At 34.4% G+C, this 27,824-nt stretch overlaps 1 protein-coding gene across 6 annotated transcripts in view; it reads left to right on the plus strand.

Moving 5' to 3' along the window:
- Nucleotides 1-27,432, plus strand: part of G2E3 (G2/M-phase specific E3 ubiquitin protein ligase) — a 60,451-nt gene extending 33,019 nt beyond the window's left edge. For all 6 annotated transcript variants that reach the window (XM_034937380.3, XM_034937382.3, XM_034937381.3 and 3 more), the window contains 11 exons: nt 243-367; nt 1,384-1,549; nt 5,307-5,413; nt 6,370-6,486; nt 9,659-9,783; nt 9,888-10,020; nt 13,370-13,677; nt 15,759-15,940; nt 20,122-20,294; nt 23,266-23,456; nt 24,194-27,432. In XM_034937380.3, coding sequence (XP_034793271.1) covers nt 243-367; nt 1,384-1,549; nt 5,307-5,413; nt 6,370-6,486; nt 9,659-9,783; nt 9,888-10,020; nt 13,370-13,677; nt 15,759-15,940; nt 20,122-20,294; nt 23,266-23,456; nt 24,194-24,450 — 1,884 coding nt within the window. In that variant the 3' untranslated portion in view covers nt 24,451-27,432. The remainder of the gene's footprint in view (nt 1-242; nt 368-1,383; nt 1,550-5,306; nt 5,414-6,369; nt 6,487-9,658; nt 9,784-9,887; nt 10,021-13,369; nt 13,678-15,758; nt 15,941-20,121; nt 20,295-23,265; nt 23,457-24,193) is intronic.
- Nucleotides 27,433-27,824: the final 392 nt, after the last annotated feature.

The following is a 27,824-nucleotide window of genomic DNA, read 5'->3' on the forward strand; positions in this document are numbered from 1 at the left end:
CACATGTTAGGCTAGAGATGTTTTCTTTATCGAAATTGTTATAGGAGTGAATCTTTGGTGTCTTTAGATTGTTTCTGGGTAGAACAGTTTTTCAGGAAATTTATTTAATATACCCTTACCACAGCTGTTACATGATGAAATAATTTTCACATTCCCCACCAGGAGTATTTATTTATGTCTTGATCATATTATAATACTCAGATTTTTTATGTTGTGACCCCTATTTTCACATACTCTTCTAGAAATGCTGTGTTTGCAAGAAAAATGGTGCTTCAATTGGATGTGTTGCACCCCGATGTAAACGAAGTTATCATTTCCCATGTGGACTTCAGAGAGAATGTATTTTCCAGTTTACTGGCAATTTTGCGTGAGTTATTTAACTGTTAAATATGAAAGTTCAATGTTAAAGAATAGTGGAAAATACATATCCCAATGATATAATACTACAATAAATTTTCTGTTTAGAGCATCAGAGTTTAGAGATAACATTATATGTATTACCCTCCCGCCCACCCTTATGGGGTCATTTCTATGTGCCAAGTCTTGAGAATTACCATGTCTAGGATGGACCTAATGATTAGCTTTCATTTTCAATTTTCAGCTTTTGGATATAACATGAAATTGTTAATTTATCCATAATTCAGTGAAAATCTCCACCTTTACATAATTCTAGATTTCTGTGTCACTCTTTAGAATTATTGTCGACTTATTCTTCACAGGGCTGTATGCATTTCTCACTGAGTAAATCAAAGGCATGTAAATTTGATTGAGTACACAAAGTAAATATTATGCCCTAGGATACCCCTGAAAATATTTGCTTCCTGAGTACAACTTTAAACATCAAGGTTTTATGAATTTTGACTTTTGGTATCATAAGTATTCTATTTCTTTTAGTAGTTGTGTTTTTGACCTATTTAATGGATTGTTATCATGTAAGAAAACTACAGTTTAGAAAATACAAATGGAAATAAAGTGAACTGGGAATAGGTTATTAATTGCATTTTATGTGTTATATGACTAAACTATTTTTTAGGCGTAAGTTCCTGCCTCCCTTAATTTTATACGATTTTGAGCACAACGTATGCACCCATTTGTATATACTGTATTGCTGACAATATTACACAGGATTCTCAACATAATTATTAGTTTCTGAAATTCTGTATAAGTAAGTCTCACTACCAGAAAAGTTCAGATTTCGAAGGTCCAGCTCTCTCCTTGGTCATAGATTGTGAGACTTAATTTTTAGTGCCAAGGCTCCAGTCTGTTGTAGGTGAATTATGAGACAGACACAAATGAATTTCATTTTATATATGTGAATTACAGTGTTTTCCAAGTTTTGCTTTGCAGTTCATGAGATTTTTTAAAAATAATTTACATTTTTAGGTCATTTTGTTGGGACCATCGACCTGTTCAAATAATTACATCTAATAATTATAGAGAGTCCTTACCATGCACCATTTGCTTGGAATTTATTGAGCCTATTCCAAGTTATAACATATTACGAAGTCCTTGTTGTAAGAACGCTTGGTTTCATAGAGACTGTTTACAGGTAAGATACATATTTTGTAAGCTTTCTCTGATTGATATAAAATTATGGCTTGCTGATTTAAATTTTAAATTAGAAAGAATTGACGTGTATATTACCTCTTACTACTTGTTACTTTTAAAACAGCTTTAAAGCACTTAATTTGAAGCACATTTTACATACAAAATTCACCCTATTTAAGTATACAATTAACATTCAATAAATACTTCAGATGAAACTTTTTAATGTATATTTATACTTAAAGAATTTTGTTGTTTTTACCTAAGGATTTTGTTTGATTTCACAAGGAATAAACTAGATTTTAATTCCTAAGTTTCATTTACATATTTATGCTGGAAAACCAGGATATTTGAAATGATAAGAAGCTTGATAGCAAGTTAAGATATTTAAACATTAGTAGGCTTTTCTTCCCTATGGTAAACACTTTACCATAACTTCTTAACAGGGAGCTGATTACTGTCAATTAATTAAAAATATTGGTTCTTTGAGAGTCATCTTATGTATCAAACCTTATTACTACTTTTCAAGTAAATAGAATATGATAAGACACAACATTAGACAATTTAATAATTCTTTGATTCTGAAAATACTTGAAAACTTGAAAAAGATTCCAGTTATTAGTAACATCAAATATGTAATATGTACATGTGAAAGTGCCAGCTGATGAACTTGTTTAATACTGTTTTTTAAAGTTTATTATTGTTTATTAAAATGAAAGGTTATTATTACTAATTGTCCACAGACATATTTTTAAAAGTTAAAAGATGTAGGCCGGGTGTGGTGGCTCACACCTGTAATCCCAGCACTTTGGGAGGCCGAGGAGGGTGGATCACGAGGTCAGGAGATCAAGACCATCCTGGCTAACACGGTGAAACCCCGTCTCTACTAAAAATACAAAAAAAAAATTAGCCGGGCATGGTGGCGGGTGCCTGTAGTCCCAGCTACTAGGGAGGCTGAGGCGGGAGAATGGCGTGAACCCGGAAGACGGAGCTTGCACTGAGCCAAGATGGCACCACTGCATTCCAGCCTGGGCCACAGAGCGAGACTCCATCTCAAAAAAAAAAAAGATGTAAATTCTCTTATTTCAATAAAGTCTTAAAAATACTAACAGTACTAAAAGTAGTAAAGTTTGACTGATACCTTTTTTTTTTTTGTATGGACCTTGAACTTTTATACTTAGGATTATTCAGTTAAAAGTGCAGGATGAAGGCAGGGCACAGTGGCTCATGCCTGTAATCCCAGCATTCTGGGAGGCCGAGGAGGGCGGATCACCTGAGGTCAGGAGTTCAAGACCAGCATGGCTAACATGGTGAAACCCTTTCTCTACTAAAAATACAAAAAAAAAAAAACATTAGCTGGGCATGGTGGTGCACACCTGTGATCCCAGCTACTCAGGAGGCTGAGGCAGGAGAATCGCTTGAACCCCGGAGGTAGAGGTTGCGGTGTGCTGAGATAGCACCACTGCACTCCTGTCTGGGTGACAGAGCAAGATTCTGTCTTTAAAAAAAATGCAGGATGAAGCCTGTTTTGTTGGGGAAATATTAGAAATTCGGTTAATACTTGCAAAGAGGTGTTTATAAAAGGATCCTAGAGAGTGCAGTTAATAAACAACATTGTGAAGTGTTATCCTTACCTGTTCATATTATATGAGAATCTTTAAAAAGTAATTTGTTTTAATTAAGGGTTTGTATTTGGATGAATATAATTGCTGCCAAATGTGTCATCTTGTTAATTTTGTAGCAGTATGTTATTTTTCATAAGATTTTTCTCATTTATTTGTTAATAATTAAGCAAAGAAAGGTTCTCATACTTGACCTGGTATCATTAAGGCCTTTTGTGAACACTCTGAAAATACTGAGTTTTAATTTTGTCGTTAAAAAAGTAGAAATAATATTACTAACAAAAAAGACTAGGTCTACTTTATGCAAATATAACTGAAGATCACAGCCACATGGACACCTGTCTATGATGTAAGAAATACCACTAAGCAATTATTATTATACTCGATTAGAGCATACTAAGGATGGGGCTAATTCTTGAGTCACTCTCTCTAAAGGAGTTCCAATAACTTTTGTACTCTGGTATCGGTCTTAACTGAAATAACATATGGAGTCTTATCCAATCTAGATAGCTGTATGTGGTTAAACAAATGTCATTATTTGTAACCACTACAAATAATATACATTGGGATTTTGGGAGAAGAGACTAGAGATTGCTATCAAAAAAACTGGTAAAAACTTTCCACTCTGTGTCTACAGAATTGTCACTATTTTTGTTCAGCTTGGATTTTTCCATCATTGCTCTAGTCCTGTTGGTATCTTCCATGTGTCTTATCCTGTTTTTTCTCCTCTATACCAGATACTTCCTTTTATCGTATACCATATTTAGTTAAAGATCTTGGCATCTGTCTGCAATTGCTCAAATATCCTTTAGGTTCAGAGATTTCAATAACCTGTTGTTTCCCTCCCTTATATGGGTGTGTGTGTGTGTGTGTGTGTGTGTGTCACTTGCTAATTGTCTGAACCTGGAATCCTCTTTATTAGCTTCTCTCTTCACCATCCGTAAATCATTCCCCAAGTGTAATCAAGTCTACTTAGTATATTCTGTGTATCCTTTTTATTGTAATCCTGCTCTCACTGCTTTAATTTCAGACATTCTTTTTGGTAGGAGACCACTAGTTGGTCTTTCGCTGGGGCCTTAGTCCCTATCAATTTATTCTTCATACTACTGGCTTTAACTTACCTACCTAGCCTCTACTTAGTTCAGTTTGGCAAGAATGTAATCCTTAACTATATTATTAATTGTATTTTCCTAATTACACATTCTCTCTCTTGCCGGGGAAACTTCATATATATTATTCCCCATCCTTGGAATGTCTTTTGTCCTATTTTCCTGGCAAACCTCTATTTCTTCTTCTAAACTTAGCTTTTGCTTTACTAACCCTCTGACATAATTATCAGTATAGACTTAGGTACTCCTTCTTGTTTCTTTCATGTGTATAGTTAAAATACTCACATACTTTTACACAGTATTGTGGTTTTATACCTGTATACCTACTCACTAGAATTCCTTGAAGTCGAATCTGTCATGTTTTTTGGTACATAATACCAAATGTTGTTTGTATTTTTGGTACATAGCATGGTGTTTGGCATCTATAAAGCAGGAGTTAACTATCTGTTAAATAAATGCATGCTACTAGTTTTTACTGGGGACTGGCTCTTCTTTCCAGTAGGCTTACAGTTTCCTGTTTCCTTCTGAGTACCCTCTGTCTGGTGCTTCTGTATCTGTATTTGCTATAGCAATGAGGATAGGTTTTATACTTCTCCCGTTTTGGGAAGAAAGCTATCTTAGAGATTGAGTTAAAAACAGAACCAGTGATGATTTTTATGTAACATTAAAACCCCATTTCTAGATGAGGTAACTCAGGAGTTTCATTTTTTTCTCACATTTTAAAGGGCAACACAACATTTAGTAACATTACACAGTAAGTAAAATGACATTGCACAATAAGATTGAAAAAAATATATGGGTGATGTAAAGCTAAGTATTAATTAGCTTTTTTTTAACCATTGGGGGAAAAAAGAATTATAGATTTTAGCAGTGGGATAACTTAGTTTATAAGGACGAAGTTTGAGAACCCACTAGCATAGAAAATGTTTTCATAATATATTGTTAAAAATAGCACATGTTCTGTTACATAATACATCACCTGATAACAGATTTAAATCATTAACAGTAGACTTTTTATTTTCCACTGTAGGTTCAAGCAATAAATGCGGGAGTGTTTTTCTTTAGGTGTACAATATGCAATAATAGTGACATCTTTCAGAAAGAGATGTTGAGAATGGGAATTCATATTCCTGAAAAGTGAGTAACATTTAGCCTTATGATAAAAAAAAGATATTTTAAATGTAGGATTTAATAGCAATGGAAATGATCACTTATGTCTGATTCAGTGAGCATGGACAGGTAGCCATTTCAAATGGTGAAATGCAAAACCTCCTCCTCCCCCAGATGGCCAGTTCTTGGAAAGCAGGGACTGTGTCATAAATGTCTCATTCATTGATTTATAATCTCTTTATAAGTAGCTCAGCTATGTCCAATTTTAATTGATTGACTTTGTACACTTATAATAGGCTTCAAAATGTATAAATTAAGAGAATCAAGATGTGATTTAAAATATGTAAGAATTTTTTTAATACTTAAACATGAAGAATCCAGAAATAATGATAGTGAACTTAAAATTAAAAATTGAAAGTGAAATATTTGGAAAAATGTGTTATAAAAAATTTCTTGTTAACTTTTCATTTAGCATGTGAAAATTCATTGAGACTAATTAACTGTATGATAAAATAACACTAATGGATTTATATCTTAAAGAGAATCCTGAAAAGGACAAGTTTTATTATTCTCCTAAGTATATAGAAGTTTTTATTTTAGGCGAGGCATGGTGGCTCACGCCTGTAATCCCTCCCCTCACTTTGAGAGGCCGAGGCGGGCAGATCACCCAAGGTCAGGAGTTCAAGACCAGCCTGGCCAACATGGCGAAACCCTGTCTCTACTAAAAAATACAAAAACTAGCCAGGCATGGTGGCAGGCCCCTGTAATCCCAGCTACTTGGGAGGCTGAGGCAGGGAGAATTGCTTGAACCCGGCAGGCGGAGGTTGCAGTGACCTGAGATTGCACCACTGTACTCCAGCCTGGGCGAAAGAGCAAGACTGCGTCTCAAGAAAAAAAAAAGGTTTTTATTTTTAGATTCATTCCTGATCCTCTTATGTAACATTATTTATAGGTCAAAGCATATTTTATATCTTCTTTTATAGAGATGCTTCCTGGGAATTAGAGGAAAACGCTTATCAAGAGCTTCTGCAGCACTATGAGCATTGTGATGTTCGAAGATGTCGTTGCAAAGAAGGGCGAGACTATAATGCACCTGATAGGTATTTCTGAAAGTTCAGTTGCGCTTAGTGGTTCCTTGTTTAAACCTTCTGCTGAGAAAGTAGGTTTTATAGTTAGTGAAACGTAGTTTTTCTCTTAGGATGTTAGAAGTTTAAATTGAGATGAGGGATATTTTCTAATGCACATTTACGTCTGTTTACAGAGAAATTTTTGCAGTTAGTATAGTTGTAACCTGTTTCTCTGTTGTCTTATCACGAGACTCTATTTTCTAGAGCCACACTGTCCTATCTGGTGGCCACTAGCCACATGTGGCTGTTGAGCACTTGAAATTTCCCTTTTCCAAATTGCAAGGGTGCTATAAATACATACCAAAGACTTAGTTCACTAGGGCTGCCATTAACAAAATGCCACAGACTGGGTGGCTTAAAATAAATTTATTTTCTCATAATTTTAGAGGCTGGAAGTTTAAGATCAAGGTATTGACAGGTTTGGTTTTTTCTGAGGCCTTCCTCCTTGGTTTGCAGATGGCTGTGTTCTAGCTATGTCCTCACACGAGTTGTCCCTCTGTTGGTGTGTTGTCTATGTCCTAATCTCTTTTATTTTTATAAGAACACCAGTCATTTGGTTTAGGGCCCACCTATCTGACCTTATTTTACTGTAATTACCTCTTTTTTTTTGTTTGTTTGTTTTGAGATGGAGTCTTGCTCTGTTGCCCAGACTGGAGTACAGTGGCATGATCTCAGCTCACTGCAACCTCTGCCTCCCGGGTTCAAGCAGTTCTCCTGCCTCAGCCTCCCAAGTAGTTGGGATTACAGGCGCATGCCACCATGCCTGGCTAATTTTTGTATTTTTTAGTAGAGATCGGGTTTCACCATGTTGGTCAGCCTGGTCTCAAATGCCTGACCTCGTGATCTGCCCGCCTCGGCCTCCCAAAGTGCTGGGATTACAGGCATGAGCCACTGCGCTCGGCCATAATTACCTCTTAAAAGGCCTTATCTCCATATATAGTCACCTTCTGATGTACTAGGACTTAGGATTTACTTCAACATATGAAGTGGAGAGAGACATATTTCAGCCCATAGTCATATTATTTTAATATGACTTAAAGAACTTACATGACCAAATAACTTAAAATTTCTTGTTAATAATTTTTATGTAGATTACATATTGAACAAAATTATAACATTTTGGAAATAAAAATATATGTTATTTAACTTTTATATTTTTTAATGTGGCTACTGGAAAATTTTAAATTACATATATGGTTTACATTGTATTTCTATTGGACAGCACTGTTCTAGAGGGTAATTTAACTAGATTCATCTAGCACTGTTCCTTTTGGACCACCATAAAAAGGGTTTGGCATTTGAAATTTATTGATTACTCTTTTGTAATGTCAGTGGATACGGCTCTTTTCTACAACAGTCATTTTGTGCATTTTAGGTACAGTGTACTGTGTTGCATAGTAGGAACCAAGAATATCTTCAGTTTTTAAGATGTAGGATAAGTAACAAATCCAGTTTACAAAATTTATATAGGAAATTTCAATAATTTGTTATCACTGTTACGTAGTCTTACTTAACATAGTAAGCTCAGTGTACAGAGCAGAATACTGGGAGCCTTGTTTCATGAAACAAGGTTGAGTCAGCCAGTACTTAATTGTGAAGATTCAGCTGAGGTCTAGCCTGCTCTGGAAAGTTTCCTGTAAGCAGCTCTCCTCATTCCTGATTCCCTACTCTGGGCTAGGGGTTCCCTTCATTGTGCTTGTTACAATATAGTTGGCGTTATTTAAATTTAATGCTATTAAACCAAAAATTCTTAGAAGGCAGAGATCTCATTGAAAGTGTCAAGTAACATGTATTCTTGCCTGTGTTACTTGATCTAGTGACCCTGATTATTCATTCGTTAACACCAATAATATCTCCCTCAAGAGTTTTGCTGAGGCACAGATGAGATAATGTATATAGAATTTTAAGAAGCAATACATTCATAATATTGATATTTTTCAAATTTATTTTAGGCTGTTCTTAACCTATATGTATTTCTTGTATACCATTGGTCTCTCAATCAGTAGCTACAACTCTTCTTTCCAGGACAAAGATATTGTCTATCTGAATGACTGTTTTGTAATCTCACGCCCTCTCATCCTAGTGAGAAGAAGGCAGTTTTAGTGAAAGGCAGCATGGTTAGTGCTTAAGAGCGTGTCTGAAGCTAGATAAACTGAAATGGAATCCTCACTCTGAGACTTGGCTAGTGTGAACTTGAGTGGACAAGTTATTGACCCCTCTGTGCCTTGATTTCCTCTTTAAAATGGAAGTGACAGTGGTTCTCTCTACCTTCTACAATTGTGAGGATTAAACTTTTCATATGAACACAGCAAGAACTGGACCTGGAGCATAATAAGCACTTAGGTTAGCTGTTTCTTCCTCCGCACTGTTGTCACTGGGCAGAGACACACACATACACAGGACAGAAATTAACATATGCACACCCACACAGAGGGATGATATGCCCCCACCTCTGGGGTAGGGATGATATCTAGTTACCTCTCTTGCCACTCACACACAGGGGGAGCTAAATCTGTTTCTAAACAGAGAAGGCGTAGTCATACCCAACAAAAAGGCTGGAGCCCTACACTACAGCCCACACTTGTAGTCATGGAGAAAATATGAATATGGACTGGCATACACCACATAACACAGTGGGGAAACATGGAGCTGGGAACAGATGACAGAGAATATAAATATGAGCCAGGTAGATCTGGATTCTGTTGAACTGCACAATACCTGAGGTGTTTGAGCAAGCTTATTTTAGGAAATATTCCTCACCTTGAAATTTACTGAATGTTTCTTCCATATCAGACACACTGACACAGCAATCTCCCTGTAAGCATAGTCATCTCTAAGTAGAAAGGAAAATTTATTTTCTCCCTCTTAGTCATATTTTGTCTGATGTTTATATTCTTTGTATGTGCATATACATACAAAATATTTGTTTATATTCTTTGTATGTGCATATGAGTGTGATAAGTTAGTTTTGGTTTTTACATTAGAGATATTTAGAGAAGCAGATAATCTTTTTCTTCCTTTAGTAAATCGATTGGGTGGGTGTGTGCGTGTTTGTGTGTGGAGAAGGCAGGCCCTGTGGACATTGCTAGTGGTTGAAACTAGAATAATAACAAAATGTAAGTTCTGCTTTTCTTTGTGTCCTCAGCAAATGGGAAATAAAGCGCTGTCACTGTTGTGGTTCCAGTGGCACACATTTAGCCTGCTCCTCATTACGGTCATGGGAGCAAAATTGGGAGTGTTTGGAATGTAGGGGTATTATCTACAATTCAGGTAATTTTTTTGTAATTTTGAATAAAGTTTTTATTTAAATGTATATGATTTAAAAGTTTTTAGCTATATCTCTATTATGCTAACATGGAAATTTAAATCTGTAGGAGAGTTCCAAAAAGCCAAAAAACATGTATTACCCAACTCTAATAATGTGGGGATTACAGATTGTTTGTTGGAAGAGTCATCACCTAAATTACCCAGACAGTCACCTGGATCCCAGAGTAAAGATCTACTGAGGTATGTATTTTGAATTGGAGAAATACATAAAAATCTATTTGGAAAAATTATGATAGGAAATGCCATATACATTTAGAATATTAGGTGATCATACAGTAGTCTAGAAGAATGTTTTTCAACCTTCAGGACCCAACATTTGATCATGAAATCAATGCAACCAGCATTTTAAAGAAAATGAAATGAGATAGAATAGAATACAAAATACCAAAATGCATCATATGTGGGAAAAGTGTATCTATCCTAATTATTTTTCTGTGTACTGAGTAATGATGTAAAATATATTTTTTATTATAGATCACTTTCAAGATAGTTTGAAAAACACTGGTCTGGAAAATGTACTTAAAATGTTATTTGATTATAGAGTAAGAAAGGAAAGTAAAATATCAAGCATACCGTGTCACCTTATTAAAAGGAAAGAATCCTATTTAATATAGAAATTTTTTTTCTTTTTTCTTTTTTTTAGAAATAAAGTCTTGCTCTGTTACCTAGGCTGGAGTACAGTGGCATGATCATGGCTCACTGCAGCCCCGACCTCCTGGGCACAAGTGATCCTCCCACCTCAGCCTACCAAGTGGCTGGAACTACAGATGCATGCCACCATGCTTGGCTAATTTTTAAATTTTTGTAGAGATGGACATCTTGCTATGTTGCCCAGGCTGGTCTTGAACTCCTGGTCTCAAGTAGTCCTCCCACCTTTGCCTCCCAAAATGTTGGGATTACAGGTGTGAGCCACTATGCCCTGCCATTTTTTGATGTTATAATCATTGTTTGCCTGTTTACTGTCAATGTCAGGAGTCTAAATGTCAGCTCTTCCCTTTAGAAAGTTTAAGGCATACATACTATTATCAAATTAATTTCTGTTCCCATGAGACAAAATAGGCCGGGCATCGTGGCTCACGCCTGTAATACCAGCACTTTGGGAAACCTAGGCAGGCGGATCCCGAGGTCAAGAGATTGAGAACATCCTGGCCAACATGGTGAAACCCCGTCTCTATTAAAAATACAAAAATTAGCTGGGCATAGTGTTGTGCATCTGTAGTCCCAGCTACTTGGGAGGCTGAGGCAGGAGAATCGCTTGAACCCAGGAGGCGGAGGTTGCAGTGAACCAAGGTCGCGCCACTGTACTCCAGCCTGGTGACAGAGCCGAGACTCTGTCTCAAAAAAAAAAAAGGTAGCAAAATAATAAGTTACTTTCAAAATCTTAAACATTTAAATAAGACTGGACTTACGTCTTTATAATGTTGGGTATTTGTTCAGCTGTAGTTAAGATTTTTAAGTTTATATAGATTTGCAAAAGAGTTTTTAGAGCCTTGCTTTACCCAATAGGGAAGAAGTAGAAAATTAGTCGCTAAGCATGATGAAATACTTTCTTGTTAAAAATAATTTCAGGCTGGGCATGTGACTCATACCTGTAATCCCAACAGTTTGGGAGGCTAAGGTGGGAGGATCATTTGAACCCTGGAGTTCAAAACCAGTCTGGGCAATATTACGAAACTCTGTCTCAACAAAAATATTTTAAGAAAATAGCCAGGTATGGTGGTGTGCACCTGTAGTCCTAGCTAGGCAAGACGCTGAGGTGGGAGGATCATTTGAGCCCAGGAGTTCAAGCTGCAATGAGCTATGATCATGCCACTATACTCTCACCTGAGTGACACAGCAAGACCTTGTCTCTAAAAAGTTTCAAGTTTAAAACCTTAGAAGATAGTAAAGAGAATTTTTGTGAAAACATTTGATAACTGGATTTGCAGACAGGTAGAATATTAAGTACTCTTTCAAAATGTGAAGAATATCTGTTTTACTATGCCACTTGTGTTAGCTCTACTGAAAAATCTGTTACAAATATTGTTATAATACTTTTAGTATCAAAATAGATGTTCACATTATTTTAAAATAATTTTAATATTGAGATTTCCAAAGATGTTACACCAGGGAAGCTTGACTTCTTGCTCCTGCTTTAACATGCAGTCATATTTAGAAGAATAGCATCAGCATTCCCCTGATCCAGGCAGGAGCAAGGAATCAACCTGCTATAAAAAAGCAAATGCATTTTTTATGTTTTTGAAGAATTATCTTACTTCCAAAGGACTTTGGCTTTTATTCAACATGAGTTAATGAAGAGAGGATCATAAGAAAAAAGAAAAAGCAAAACCTGGCCCACACTAGGGCACTGTAACGTCTTGGGGTGGGACAGATTCATACTTGGTATGGAAAATGATCCATGGGCATTGCCCAAAACAAGATTATTTTTGAGAACATTAATTCCAGTTACAGATGGAGAAACTGAGGGAAGGAGTGATTGAGCTGGTTTATATTGTCACTTGGATTGTTAAAACAGATTGCTGGGCTTCATGCCAACAGGTTCTGATTCTATAGGTGCGCTGTAGGGCTCAGTAATTTGCATTTCTAACAAGTTCTGGGGTAATGCTGCTGCTGCTGCTGCTGCTGGTCTGGGAGCACACTTTGTGACTTACTGATCTAGACTAAAAGGTACTATTTTAGGAATTGTGAATTCTGTTTATAATATTAGCTCTACTGTTAATTATGACTTTATGATTTAAAATATATTGTGTAATCTCTCAAAGACATTTTCTTATATAGTAAGGAGAGATTACATTTGCTTTTTTTAAAAAAGGACATAGTAAATGTGAAGTAAACTACAATTAAGAAAGTTAATTATAGCCATTAGCCAGGAAGGTGAGAGTTTGAGCTTGCTTCATTCATTCATTCTATTCATTCATTCATTCATTCATTCATTTATGAGACGGAGTTTCGCTCTTGTTGCCCAGGCTGGAGTGCAATGGCGCGATCTTGGCTCAACGCAACCTCCGCTTCCCGGGTTCAAGTGATTCTCCTGCCTCAGCCTCCTGAGTAGCTGGGATTACAGGCATACGCCACCACGCCCAGCTTATTTTGTATTTTTAGTAGAGACAGGGTTTCTCCCTGTGGGTCACGCTGGTCTCGAACTCATGACCTCAGGTGATCCGCCTGCCTCTGCCTCCCAAAGTGCTGGGATTACAAGTGTGAGCCACCGCGCCTGGCCTGAGATTCTGATTCTTAAACCAGAATTCACTGGTTGGTCAAATTTGAGATAATTATCTATCAACTTTCTTGTACATGATTCTAATTTGGTAAAAGATTGGGGTGAGGAATCAAGAATTTAAAACTAAGATTATCAAATAACTGTTTTTGGTTCTAGTAGCAGCAATTGTTATAATTTTGGGTGGGAATTGGGGAAGAATATCCTATTAATCTTTTTTTCCCCTCGTCTTGTTTTATTGGCTATATAACTGCTGTTTCACATAAAGTACTTTAAAGTACTTATCTCTATATTTAAATTCATGTTTTATAGGCAAGGCAGCAAATTTAGAAGAAATGTATCAACACTATTAATAGAGTTAGGATTCCAAATTAAAAAAAAAACTAAAAGATTATATATCAACAAAGCCAATATCTGGAATAGTGCCTTAGATGCATTCAGAAATCGAAACTTTAATCCTTCATATGCAATTGAAGTAGCATATGTTATTGAAAATGATAATTTTGGAAGTGAGCATCCTGGATCAAAGCAAGAATTTCTGAGTCTCTTAATGCAACATCTTGAGAACTCATCATTGTTTGAAGGGTCCTTGTCAAAGAACTTGTCTCTAAATTCTCAAGGTAATTATTTTATTTATTGTTGTATATACCAAATATCACATGTATAGAAAAAGAGATAGATAGCTGGTTAGAATTGATATTTAATACCTGTGTTCTAAATATACTGTTCACTTTGTTAATAAACTACTGATAGAATCACAGGAAAGTGGGAAGGGGGAGTGATAGTTTAAAAAGTAAATTTTGTGGTGAAACATTTTTTATTTAAGAATATACATTCTTTATAGCAATATTCTCCTTAAAATAATCCATAATTAAGTGTAACTTTATCTTAACTCTAATTTCATTTTACTAGAGTGGCCAAATGGGGATGATTATTTGAATTCTTCCTGTTTGTATATTTGGAATTTGCGGTTAACATAGAGTTTTTATAACATAGTTTCCTGGTCCACATGTAACCAATTTTTCAGTATACTTTTGTTTGCAATATTTTTTTTTTTTTGCACAATTATGTATATGATAGTTTTCTGTCTTTACTATTGGTGAGAACTTAAGGTAATTATAACAGGCATCTCAAAACAGTGGGTAATTCTGGCATTCTCTTTTAGGGGCTTTTATACTACTTTTGCTGTAATAGGAAATTCAAAAGAAAATGAGAAGGCATTTCATTTCATTTGAATTTCCTACTATATTTTCTGTAAACATCCTAACCATTGCCTAAAGCATCATTTTTACTCTGTATAGTTCACACAGTTTAATTATAAACTCCATTTAAAATAAAATGTAAAAATAAAGAAAAAACTTTCCAAATAGTAATGTTAACTCAAGGCAGCTTTGGTATGGTGGAGAGTACGTGAATTTAAATCACAGAATCTGAATTCAAGTTTGTACACATCTAGTTCTTTACATCCTTAATTACTTACTCTCTCTGGATCTCAGTTTCTTCATCTGTAAAATGTGACTATGAATATGTAGCTTGTAAGGTTATTACACAGGTATTGTTAATGTCACTTATTAATAAGTTGCTTTCAACAATTTAAAAATTAAGGAAAAATTTACTTGTTTTGGCACATCAAAGTTGCTAATACATTTGAAATGACAATTTTAATTCAAGCTCTGACAGTAAGGTAAGACAGCATATACTGTTAGGAGTAAACTTGTGCCTTTGGGAAAGATTATTTAGTGATATAGATCAAGAACCTTAAAAATGTTCCTATCCTTTGACCTACTAATACCATCTGTAGGAATCCTAATCAAATAAATATAAACAAGAATATGTGAGTATGTTGACTGTAACATTATGTCTCATAAAGTTAGAAATATCACTTAGCCAGGATAGCCAGGGGGATGGTTTGCATTATAGTACATCTGTAAGTTAGTCTAAATGCATTTATTAACTGTAGATTTGAGTAATTTTGAGTAGTATGATAAAAAGTTTACAATATAATAAGTGGATAAAGCATAAGTCAAACTTTTTATATTTATATACACAAAGAGGTACAAATACAGTCATTTGTCACTTAGTAACAGGGATATGTTCTGAGAAATGTGTCAGTAGGCAATTTCATCATTGTGCAAAGATCATAAAGTGTACTTACGCAAACCTAGTTGGTGTAGCCTACTACACACCGAGGCTCTATGGTAAAGCCTATTGGTTCTAGACTGCAAACCTGTATAACATGTTACTGTACTGAATACTGTAGACAATTGTAACACAATGGTAAGTATATGTATATCTGAATATACAAAAGGTAATGCATTGTGCTATGACAGTATAACATCACTAGGTCATAGGAGTTTTTCAGCTTCATTATAATCTTAGGGACCACCTTAGTGTATTTGGTCATTCTTGACCACAACATCCTTATAATGGTGCATGACTGTACACCAAAGTGTTTACAGTGGTTATTATGGTGGTAGGTTTATTGTGTTATATGTTTTCTACGATAGATTTTTACTTTATATTCAGAAAAATGTGTCTTTTTTTATATTTTAGGTGAGATCTATATTTTCTACATAATGATAGCTTCTAAGAATTATATTTATCTAATGCTTAGATTTTTGGACTAATTTTTAATATAAAAAATGATGGTTATCTTATAATAATAGAAGTGTATTTGATATATTTTCATCTGTATTTACAGCTCTGAAAGAGAATCTTTACTATGAAGCTGGCAAAATGCTTGCCATTTCTTTAGTTCATGGTGGTCCTTCACCTGGTTTCTTTTCTAAAACCTTGTTTAACTGCCTTGTTTATGGACCAGAAAATACCCAGCCAATTTTAGATGATGTTTCAGACTTTGATGTGGCACAGATTATAATCAGGGTAAGCAATGTATCTGTTCATTAAAATGCACACTACATTCTAGGTATCTTTTAATGTAAATGACTGATCTGCAATAAAATAATAGTATTATCTATGAAGGAGTTAGGGATTGTAAACGTATATTTCTGTTTACCAGTGGAGTTCTGAACCAGTTAAAAGATAGTTTTAAAAGTCAGATGGCTGGAGATTAAAGTGCCAGGTTTAATGTTGGTAAAACCAGTTGGATAATGTGATTTTGGTCTGTGTTCACCATGGCTTGTGAATACTCCTCAGAAATACATGGATTTGCCTGCCTTGCTAGAGACAACGTGAGGCAGATTCCCTATTGCAAGCTAGAAAGCAGATGAAAGTGCACTTTGATGCAGGCCGATGGATCTGAAGAGAGGAAGGATTTGGCTTACCAGTTAGAATACTTTTCCTTCCTTCTATAGGGAGGTATGAATGATTGATGGAGAGAAAGACTAGGCTGAATTTCTTCCAAAGGGAAACAAGTGGTAGGGATCGGGGAGGACTTAATGCGTCCACCAAAAAATAATTCATTTATTCAGCACTTATAATGGGTCCTGTACTAAACATGTCACATGTACAAACACTCATTTATCATAATGCCATATAAGTGTCATTGCCAACATGTTACTGCTTTAAAAACTGAGACAATGCAAGCCATTTAACTTTTCTTCCTTAACCTCCCTCATACTTAAGCATACTCTATCCATTGTCTCAATTAACAGGCAGTGTTGTTTAATGATTAAAAGCATAGGCCTTAGCCAGGCGTGGTGGCATGTGCCTGTAATCCCAGCTACTCTGGAGGCTGAGTCACAAGAATAATTTGAACCCGGCAGATGGAGGTTACAGTGAGCTGAGCTCACACCACTGCACTCCAACCTGGGCAACAAAGGGAGACACTGTCTCAAAAAAAAAAAAAAAAAAAAAAAAAGCACAGGCTCGGAAGTCAGATTTTACTTTGAATGCCAGCTCTTATAACTACTATATGTTGTGTCACTTTGGGCATATTAATCTTAATATGCCCAAATAATTTAATAATAATTAAACCTCAGTTTCTAAATCACAGAGTAAGCACTATTGAAGTGTGAGTTGCTACAGTGTATTACAACAATTCTGTTTATTTGCCCTAAGACTGCTTATCCTAACATCATGTTTTAAATTGACCCTTTAATTCTTCGTTTTTCTTTTTGTGCCCTCTTTACTAAAAAAAAAGTATATTTAAGCTTCATTGTCTCTACTTCGTATTTCCTATTTATTTCTTGTAATCAGGCTTCTGTCCCTACCACCAGTCTCAAGTTAGCTAGTTCATAGTTTATATCCAGGGATCTAAATATCCATGTCCAAAGGCCTTTTCTAATTTTTCATCTGCTGTGACTTCTGCAATTACCACTTAGAATTTCTCTGCAATATTTTATTTAATATTGTACTTCCTCCTGCTTCTGATGATTCTCTCTTCTTTAATGCTTCTTACTTCTTCTTACCCCTGAAACTTAGCATTTTTCAGTGTTGTCTTAACAGTCATCATTCTTTATTATTTGGAGAGCTTCTTCTCTCCTGTAATCTTTCTGAGTGATTTACAGACCTGTATTTTTGAGCCCCCGGACTTTTATATACAGATAAGACCTGGGTCTTGCTAGCACATTGAGTCTAACATGTTTAAGATAAAAATAGTATTTTTCCCAGAATTTTTTGTTTGATTGTTTTTTGTGGGGCTTTTTTGTGTTTTTACCTGTTTGCCTTTTCTTTCCAAGAGATTTCTTACTTCCAAGCTGTCCTGGAGAGTCATTTTCATACTCCTCCATTTTCCAGTTATATGTCAAGTCACCTGCCTCTAAGACTGACTTACCGTCAACCTTTCCTTCCTGTTTCTAGTGTGCCTATTTTACCAAACTCAAATTTTCCCTAGGCTTAGACAATTAGAATGTTGTTCTAATATTCTTATTTGGGATGATTCTTCCAAAAGTACAGTTTTGACCATATTGCTTTCTTCCTCAGGAATCCCCCAATGGCTTCTCATTGCCTGTTGAACGAAGTTGAAGCTCTTCATTAGGGCATTTAAGACCTTCACCTCTCTTCATGGCTTTATCTACTCCAGTTTCTGTACTTTTTATCCAGTGTTTGTTCATTTATTTAAGAAATACTATGTATTCTGTACTGTTTTGTTACTAAAGATAGAGTAGTGAAGCAAAGTATCTGCCTTCTTGGAATTTACATTAAGAGAGAACACAGAAGATAAACAACAAATGTAATATGCCATCACGTAGTAAAATGTATTATAATGCTAAATAAAACAGAATATGGCCGGGCGCAGTGGGTCACGCCTGTAATCCCAACACTTTGGGAGAACAGGTGGGCGGATCACCGGGGTCAGGAGTTCGAGACCAGCCTGGCCAACATGGTGAAACCCCATCTTTACGAAAAATACAAAAAAATTAGCCGGGTGTGGTGGCGCGCGCCTATAGTCCCAGCTGCTTGAAAGGCTCGCTTGAGCCCAGGAGGCGGAGGTGGCAGTGAGCCGGGATCATGCCACTGCACTCCAGCATGGGCAACACAGTGAGACTCCATCCCAAATAAATAAATATATACATAAATACATACATGCATACATACAACAGAATAAAAGGAGATAGATAAGGGTTGGAGTATATATAAGTTAGGTTTTAGGCTAAACTTCTGTATCTCATAGACCCAGAAAGACAGTGGCTCAAACAAGGCAGATGTTTACTGTTCTGTAAAATCCATTGTCTAGATTTTAGGGTAAGAGTTGGCAAAAAATGGCCTGTAAGTCACGTTCTGGCCTGTTGCCTGTTGGGTAAATAGTTACATTGGAATGCAGCCATGCCCATTTGCTACTGATCTGACTGCTTTCACACTACAGTGGCAGAGTTGAGTAGCTGCAACAGATACCATATAGTTTGAAAAGCATAAAATGCTATCTGGCCCTTTATACAGATGGCCCTCTATTTTCGAGATAGAGTTGTGATTTACAAAACCGTCTAAGGACTTGAGTTCCTTCCTCTCATTATCGTGTAACACTTAGCATTATTGTTTTCATCCACATGGTTGAAGCTTGCTCTTAAAGGAGAAAAGTGGAAGTTGAGAGCAGGGAAGTTTGACATGTTGTTTTTACTTACATCCCATTGAACAGTCATGTAGCCCCACCTAGCTGCAGCAAAAGTTTGGCTATGTGCCCAGCTGAAACTCAGGGTTGAGGGTTTGCAGGGATGAGGCAACATATACCCAATTATTACTCCGACAGGGTGTAAAGATAGTATTTTGAGCAGAATAGTCATGAAAAACTTAGGAGATTTCAGCAGAGATTTTGAATGAATGAGAAGAAGTCATGTAAATCTCTAAGAATGTTTTAGGAAAAGGAAATTGCAAGTAAATTTTCTGTTAATGGATTGTTTCCTATTTTTAACTTTTTCCATCTGTACCTTTAAGAGCTAACCTGTATGAAAGTGTCTTGCACATAAATGGCCAAGTATTTCTTTGTTTATGCTGTTCACTAAAATATTCTTGATAAAATTCTGTCCATCTTTTAATTCTCAGCTGATATTCTTTTTCATGAATTCTCAGGTCATCTTTCTTGCCTATCTAGTGCTAGGTAACTTTTCTCTTTTTTTTTCTTTTCTTTTTAAGAGATAAGGTCTCAGTCTGTCACCCAGGCTGGAGTACATTGGTGTGATCATAGCTCACTGAACCTCCAACTCCTGGGCTCAAAATCCTTCTACCTCATCTTCCCGAGTAGCTAGGACTACAGGTGTATACCACCCACACCAGGCCTTTTTTTTTTTTTCTTTAGAGAGGGGGACTAGCTGTGTTGCCCAGGATGTTCTTGAACTTCTGGCCTCAAGCAAGCCTCCCACCTCAGCCTCCCTAGTAGCTAGTCTTACCTAGTGCTATATAATTTTTCAATGTCAGTTATTTCCTTTTTTATAAATAGTTTCACGTAGTAAAGTGGCATTATACTCTGGATTTCTTGAAGGCAGAAATAGACAAATTTGTTGAACTGGATGATCAGACATTTATTCTAGAAGAATATTTCTTGGTTTACTTTCACTGCACCCATATGTACTAAGAAATTTGAGTATAAATTAACAAGTATCATTTGAAATGTGCATGTCACTCAAAAGTAAATGGGTAAAGTGGCTCTATTTTCTCCTTCATTACAGATAAATACTGCAACAACTGTAGCTGACTTAAAGTCAATAATAAATGAATGCTATAACTACCTTGAGTTAATTGGATGTCTCAGACTTATAACGACATTAAGTGATAAATATATGTTAGTAAAAGACATACTTGGCTACCATGTAATTCAGAGAGTCCACACACCCTTTGAAAGGTAAGTTGTTTCTATTAATATATGGCTCTTTCAAATTACATGTTTAAAGTGGTTAATTATCTTGTAATGTGAGATATATTTGGTAATAAGTGAGATGTTTTTCTCAGAAAAAAATTTAAATGCTATTTTTAAATAATAACTTAAGCCTTTTTAGGATGATTACTGTTCTGATCATTTAATAAGCATTGTGTAGGTCGGGCATGGTGGCTCACTCACACCTGTAATCCCAGCACTTCGGGAGGCTGGGGCAGGCAGAACATTTGAGGTCAGGAGTTTGAGACCAGCCTGACCAACATGGTGAAACCCTGTCTTTACTAAAATAACAAAAATTAGCCGGGCGTGGTGGTGGGTGCCTGTAATCTCAGCTACTTGGGAGGCTGAGGCAGGAGAATTGCTTGAACCCAAGAGGCGGAGGTTGCAGTGAGCTAAGATCATGCCACTGCACTCCAGCCTGGGTGACAGAGCAAGATTCCCTCTCAAAAAAATGAAAAAAGAATTGTGTAAATGTATGATGCTTTCATAGAAATAACCACTGCTTCAGATTATAATTTTTTTCTAAAAAATATTCTTTTTAAAACTCTTACCACATGAGCCAACTATTCTGTCTCTGTGCATTCATTTAATAACTATTTATTGTGTACCTTTTATCTGCTGGGTAATACATATATTGACCATTCTTTGATTAACAAGGTATGTATGATTCCTGCTGTCCTTTAGTTTAGAACACTGGTCTAAGTTAGACAACTTATGTATCTCCTTACACTCTTATAATTTTTTTAAACAATGGAAATACACATATGAAAGTCTGTAATCACCATCCAGATCTAACACTTATTAACTTGTGCCTGTCTTGTTCATCTTTATCCTACTCTTGTTATTGACTCCAGTATTATTTTAAAGCCAATACCAGATATCATCTCAAACCTGATAAGTTCATTTAAAAAAAAGTAGTATCATTAATCCATAGATTTAAATATATTTGATGTGTTTAAAATCTTTATAGTTACTATTACTGAAGTTTATATGTCTTGGACCAGTATAAGTCTCTTTATATTATTGTTGTTTTTAATTCTTTCGATGTGAGCCTTAATGGTCTTTGTAAGCTTTTTTGCTATATGGTATCACAAGGTGTTTCAGACTCATTTTGTACATTTTAGCCTAAGGAACCTTTGTTATTTTTAATGGGAAATGGGTAATTCACAACCACAGTCTGGATGCTAGAGATTCTTAGTTTTGGTGGGTTGGTCATGGTATCTAGACCTTTTCATTGAACCCAAATTAGAAAATCAAGGGTTTTTAAATCTATTTTAATCTATTTTGTTTTTTTTTAATCAAACTTTTTTTTAAAGATACATTATGAGTGTGTCCTGATAATTCTAATTCAGATTCTCTATTGCATGATTTTTACTTAATATTTTCTTTTTCCTGTGTTGAGAATTCCAGTTCTTAATGACACTGGAGAATTTAAGTATGAAGCAACTATTTCATGTGATTTATTCCACATTTCATAACCAATAGTCTCAGAATAACAATACTAACATTATCAAATTGTTGTGCTTATAAGTCATTGGAATATTTTCTGTGTGGCTAAAAATTGAGCATAAATTGCATTTTCATTTTTTATTTTTAGTGATTAATTTTTATTAACATTTCATTTTATTTTAAAATTATATAAAATGTTTTGTATAGTTCCAAAGTCAAATGTATAATAAGAATATATTGAAAGTATATTCAAAGAAGTACAGGTTTCATCCTTACTATGTCCACCATTCAACCCTTTATGAAGTAACCATTTTGGCAACTTTTTTGTGGTTTATTCTTTTATTATTTGTTTTTCTTTTTAATGATAACAGATAAACATATGTGTGTTCTTAGCTCATTTTATGCTGCTATAACAATACCTGAGACTTGGTAATTTATAAAGAAAAGAAATTTATTTCTCACAGTTCTGGAGGCTGGGAAGTCCAAAGGCATAGTGCCAGTATCTGCTCAGCATCTGGTGAGAGCTGTCTTGCTGTGTCATAGCATTGTGGAAGAGCAAGTGAGCACTCAACCCATAGATGTGCCCTCGAAATCAGGCTGAACTTACCCTTTTTATCAGGAGCTCACTCCCACAATAATGATATTAATCCATTTATGAGGGCGGAGCCCTTGTGACCTAATCACCTCTTAAGGACCCTATCTCCCATTGCTGTTACACTGGCCATTAAATTTCAACATGAGTTTCGAAGGAACTCATTTGAAACCGTAACATTCTGCTCCTGGCATGCTAAAACTCATGTCCCACTCACATACAAAAGAGTATCTGAGGAGGTGAATAGGAAATTTAGAAAGTCAGGCAAAAATGATATGTTTGTTCTTTGCTTATTAATGAAAATGTGCATTTTAAAATATTCAGTTGTTACTTGCATTTCTTTTGTTAATCATATATTTTTTGTTCATTTTCCCTATTATTGATCTTTCAGAAGAATTTGTATTCTTTGCATAAAATTAATTTTCTGTCATATAAAATATCTGTCATTTGCTTTATCTTAATTTCTTTTTAGCAATACATGGGTTTTAAATTTTTATGTAATGAAGATTTATCACTCTTGGTAATATCTGGGAAACTTTATTTTTATAATAATTAGCTTTGAAGTGTAAAACACTTCAGATTTTAATGTCTTTCTTACTAATAAAAACTTGTTAGTTTTGAAACTATAAAGCCAAATAATGTAGGTACATAAAATACTCATTTGATATTAATGTATTTGCTTGTTATGGATTTGAAAGTATCATGTGTAGTATATCCATATCTTCTCTTTTTCCTCACATCTGAAAATATGATTGTCTCTTGTGGGGGTTTTTTGGTTGTTTTTTAAAAATCATTAGCTGTTTTGAAAAAATGCCAGATAAAATGCTGGAAATATTTCCTAATATAATACCAAACACACATGTATGAATGTTGGCTCATTATTTTTCTTCTCTTAAGTTTTAAGCAGGGTCTGAAAACCCTTGGTGTTTTGGAGAAAATTCAGGCTTATCCAGAAGCATTTTGTAGCATCCTGTGTCATAAACCTGAGAGTCTTTCTGCAAAAATCCTTAGTGAGCTTTTTACAGTACACACATTACCTGATGTAAAAGCTTTGGGGTTTTGGAACAGTTACTTACAGGCTGTTGAAGGTATGTGGATATTTTATTTTACTTTTAACGATCTCAGAATATTTGTTTCAGCATATTTGTTGGGGGTTTTATTTGTGTATGTTTGCCTTTTGGTATGAATATTAAGATGCTAACTCCATATTTACAAAAGAAAGTTATTTCAAAGCAAGTTTATATGACTGAGTTAAAAATAATGAGAAAAGATTACAGAGTAAATTTATATTTTGTAATTTTTTTCTCTAGATAAGTTTAGGTGAAAGGCATTCTTTCTAGAAAACATTATTGTCACCGCATAGAACAGTTTTAATCCTAATAATCTATTTCATCATTTTCAATTTGAAGTTAAACTAAATTATTCTTCATCCACTGGTCAGGGCTATAACAATGATATTTATCATTGAGCATTAGCAGTGTAAAATCATTCTGCCTGATAGAGTGGAGAAGAATTTAACTTATAGTTGAAATTTTGTTTAGCTAGATTTTTGGTTTTTTACCGTTTAGTCTTTCTGTCTGTATTTGTTATATACAATAAGTAGTTGTACTAAATGATTGTGTTAGTCCTTCTACTTTGAGATTCATTTATGTACTGTTTGCCTGTTACTACATCTGACTTTGTGATTTAGTTTGCCCAAAACAAATGTGGGAGTCTGTGCCTTTCAGTATTCCAAGTCTATTTGGAGAAGAATCTGTGATGATAGCAATATATAACATGGATTTACTTTTGTTTCTTTTACTCTTTTATTGGTAAATTTTTTCAGATGGTAAATCTACAACAACAATGGAAGACATTCTTATTTTTGCAACTGGTTGCAGTTCCATTCCTCCAGCTGGATTTAAACCCACTCCTTCAATTGAGTGTCTGCATGTGGATTTTCCTGTTGGAAACAAGTGTAATAACTGTTTAGCAATTCCCATCACCAATACATATAAAGAGTTTCAAGAAAATATGGACTTCACCATAAGAAACACTCTAAGACTAGAAAAGGAAGAAAGTTCTCATTACATTGGACATTAAAATGTTTCCTTGAACAAAGAGAAGCTTCTTTAAAAGCTGCTATTGTTAACTCTCTTTTATTTCACTAACCTTTTCATCATCACTTTGAACAAACTAGTTAGCTTCTTGACCTAATAAAATTTATGATATGAATATAAAGGAATATTATAGCCACTTAGGCTAAAAAAAGGTTTTTTTTGTTAAAGCATACTAGTCAAAATTGGTGATAATTTCTCATTTTCTTGATATACATACTTCATAAACCTCAATATAAATACTCTCAAAATGGTTGTATGGATTTTATTTAGGTATGGTAGCATGGTTAATAAAAGTAAAAACTGTTTTACTCACATTTTTTGTAAATTAGGATTACATATAGAATGCCACAATTTTTCTAGGTTTATTCAATTTTCAAATTATTCCTCATTTTATTTTAAAGCATTAAATAGAAAAGCTAATTGGTTAAATTTTGTTATATAAATCAGAGTCATATATTCTGGGATTTGTGTTACTATGCATACTTTTCTAGGATGTCACCAAATTAGTTGTTTAAAATGTTTTTAGATTACTGATTTATATTAAGATGACCCACACTGCAATTAGATTATGCCTAGTGGGAAGTATTATATAAAAAGCAGAATTAAGCTGGGCACATGTGCCTGTAATCTCAGTTATAAGGGAGGCTGAGGTGGGAGAATCGAGATACTCAGCCAGCCTGGCAATGTAGCAAAGACTCCATCTCAAAAAAAAAAAAAACAGAATTGCACAAATTTTCTGGAATCTATGGACATTCCATGAGCTTAAACACTTTTGAGGTGGATAACATTTAGTTGAAAATACCTAAGAAAGTGTGTCTTCTTTAAAGCCTTGGCTTTAATCATGGGAAATTTTTGTTGTTGTTGTTTGTATCCTATGTTTGGTATTCTGTATGTCTGATCCATAATCATTGTAGATATTTGAATGATCTCTGTGGATTGGTAGGTTTGGCCATTTGACCATTATTTATTATCAAGCTGGTTGTATGCTAAGGTAAGTTGACGCCATAGCATTATACAGTTATCTTCATTGCTCTTGAATGATATCTGTTATATAAGCAATGTATAAATAAAGTAAAAAGGATAGAATGAAAAACCCATTCTAATATCACCACTCAGAGATAAGTACCGTATTTCTGTGTATCCTTCTATAAACTCTTTACTTCTGTTTCCTTTATTTTTTAACTTTAATAATGCTACTAAAAGACAATACCTAAAAGTAACTGTACTAACAAAGTGCTAACAATGTGAAAATATATAGTCCCATAGTCATGTCCCCATATTTATACTCCTACAAAAGAAAAAATTGGAAAACAAAGTCTGATGTCCTTAATCTATTATCATATTTAAATGATATAATGGTTCAGTTTTCCATGAAAGTAAATCATTATGATAGGTAAATCATTATGGGAAGTAAAATGTTTTAACCATATTTTTCTTAATACACAAAGCAGGTGTCAGCTGTTGTATTCTCACCCTTCTTAAGAAAAATCATTAAATTATTGATATTTTTTAAGTAACAGAATAGATTTGAAAGAGATAATATATCTCTTAATACCAAAGGAAAACTAAAACATAATTCTAGTGTACTTTTCTTTGTTCCCTCATGTCTTTTTCAATCTGTACACTAACATACCTAGCAAATTTGTTTTACTTTAACTTGAAATATTTAAGAACATTAAACAAGACCTTTCTTTGGCTTTGGTTGAATTTTTTTGTCTTACCAATAGTAATTGAAAGATCAATTATCAAAGAGTTTGAATAGCTAATATAAACCCCAAAGTCACCATACAGTTTTTATTCCGAATATGTTGATAAAAAGATATTTGTTTCTTTATCCACCTTATTTTTATTACAGCTAAAAACCAATACAAACCAATAAAACCTAGTTAAAGCTATTTTCTGGTTTTTAGTTGCAATTAATTTCCCCTAGTGTAGAAATTAAAGCTGATTAAGTCACACACACATACTTTGTTGGGGTGGGGGTGGCAGGTGGAGAGGCAGTGTACTTGGGTTAGCTACAATTAAAAACAGTATTTCAATTCCTCATTTGACTTATATATAGACAGGGCCTTAGTGATAAGATGGTGTAAATAATTTAGGATATTCATGTTTTAAAGTGAAGCATAAATATTTATTTTGCAAAATGTTTTCTAGTTTGAAGGATGTTCCATTATTAGCATTTTTAGATTAATCTGTATGGTCAAGGAATATCAGAGAAACCTGTAGGTTATTTATTTTCTGCAGTGTCATTTTGTCAAATGGTTGGTATTATAATTGTTCTTTTCTTATTAATTTTATAACCAGTGCATAATTCTTACATTAGATTTTTAAAAAGAATTATGCTATAAATCTTTATAAATGTGTACATATATTTCTTAAATATTGCAATTGCCTAAATGTTGTATATTTTAAGGCTGTTTTCTCTTGCTCTTAATGTTGAGGAAAACTATAAATTGATCTATAATGCATCTACTGTTAATGGTTTTGGTTAGTTTGATATTCATTGTTTTTAAACACTTTCCAATATGGAAACTTTAACACCTTTTATACAATTCTCTACTATTCAAGATATTCTTTAAAATATCTCACCAGAAACTTACAATTTTATACTTTGTAATTTTTAGTTTCTGTAATTTGAGGAAGTGACTTTTTTTGTTTGGGTTAAGTAAAAAGCCTTTGATTGATTACCAGCATGAGAATTCACCTTGGTTTCTATTTTATGCATTTGTAAATTTTCCCCCTAATTATATGGAAGCTATTGGAACTTTTGTATTCAGTGCTAAATACTAAGTTAAGGGGAGTATATTAGGTAAGTTTTTTCAGTGACTGTGCCTTTAGCATTCAGTCATTATAAGAAAATGATCAGAACAAAATCATTGCATTATAAACATGTAATTCTTTTATATAGTGATTATCATGTACTGCATTGTTACTTTAAGCTATTAAACTAGTTTTTATGGTTCAAGTAATGCAATACAAAGTTTCATGCTTCAAGTAATGCAATACAAAGTTTCATGCTTCAAGTAATGCAATACAAAACATAACCCATTTAATGATGAATTACTTGAATGTATATTATCTGTGGTTTAGGAAAATTTGGATTGTCTTGAAGAGACTCAGTTTTCAAGCTCTGATTTTGACCATTATCTCTTCTAATTCATAAACATATCCCAGTACCTACACTATGCCAGGTATTATGCTAGGTGATCGTTTATATGTCAGCCTATTCCCCCCCCTTTTAAAGGCTGCCAGATTAACCAAAAAGCGTGACATTTATAACAATGTTTTATAAATAAATAAATGTGTTTATGCCACTAAAGGTAAACTGCCTATTTAAACTAAGTAATTTTTTGGGAT

The sequence above is a fragment of the Pan paniscus genome, chromosome 15 (genome assembly GCF_029289425.2).
Source record: "Pan paniscus chromosome 15, NHGRI_mPanPan1-v2.0_pri, whole genome shotgun sequence".
NCBI classification, from domain to species: domain Eukaryota; kingdom Metazoa; phylum Chordata; class Mammalia; order Primates; family Hominidae; genus Pan; species Pan paniscus.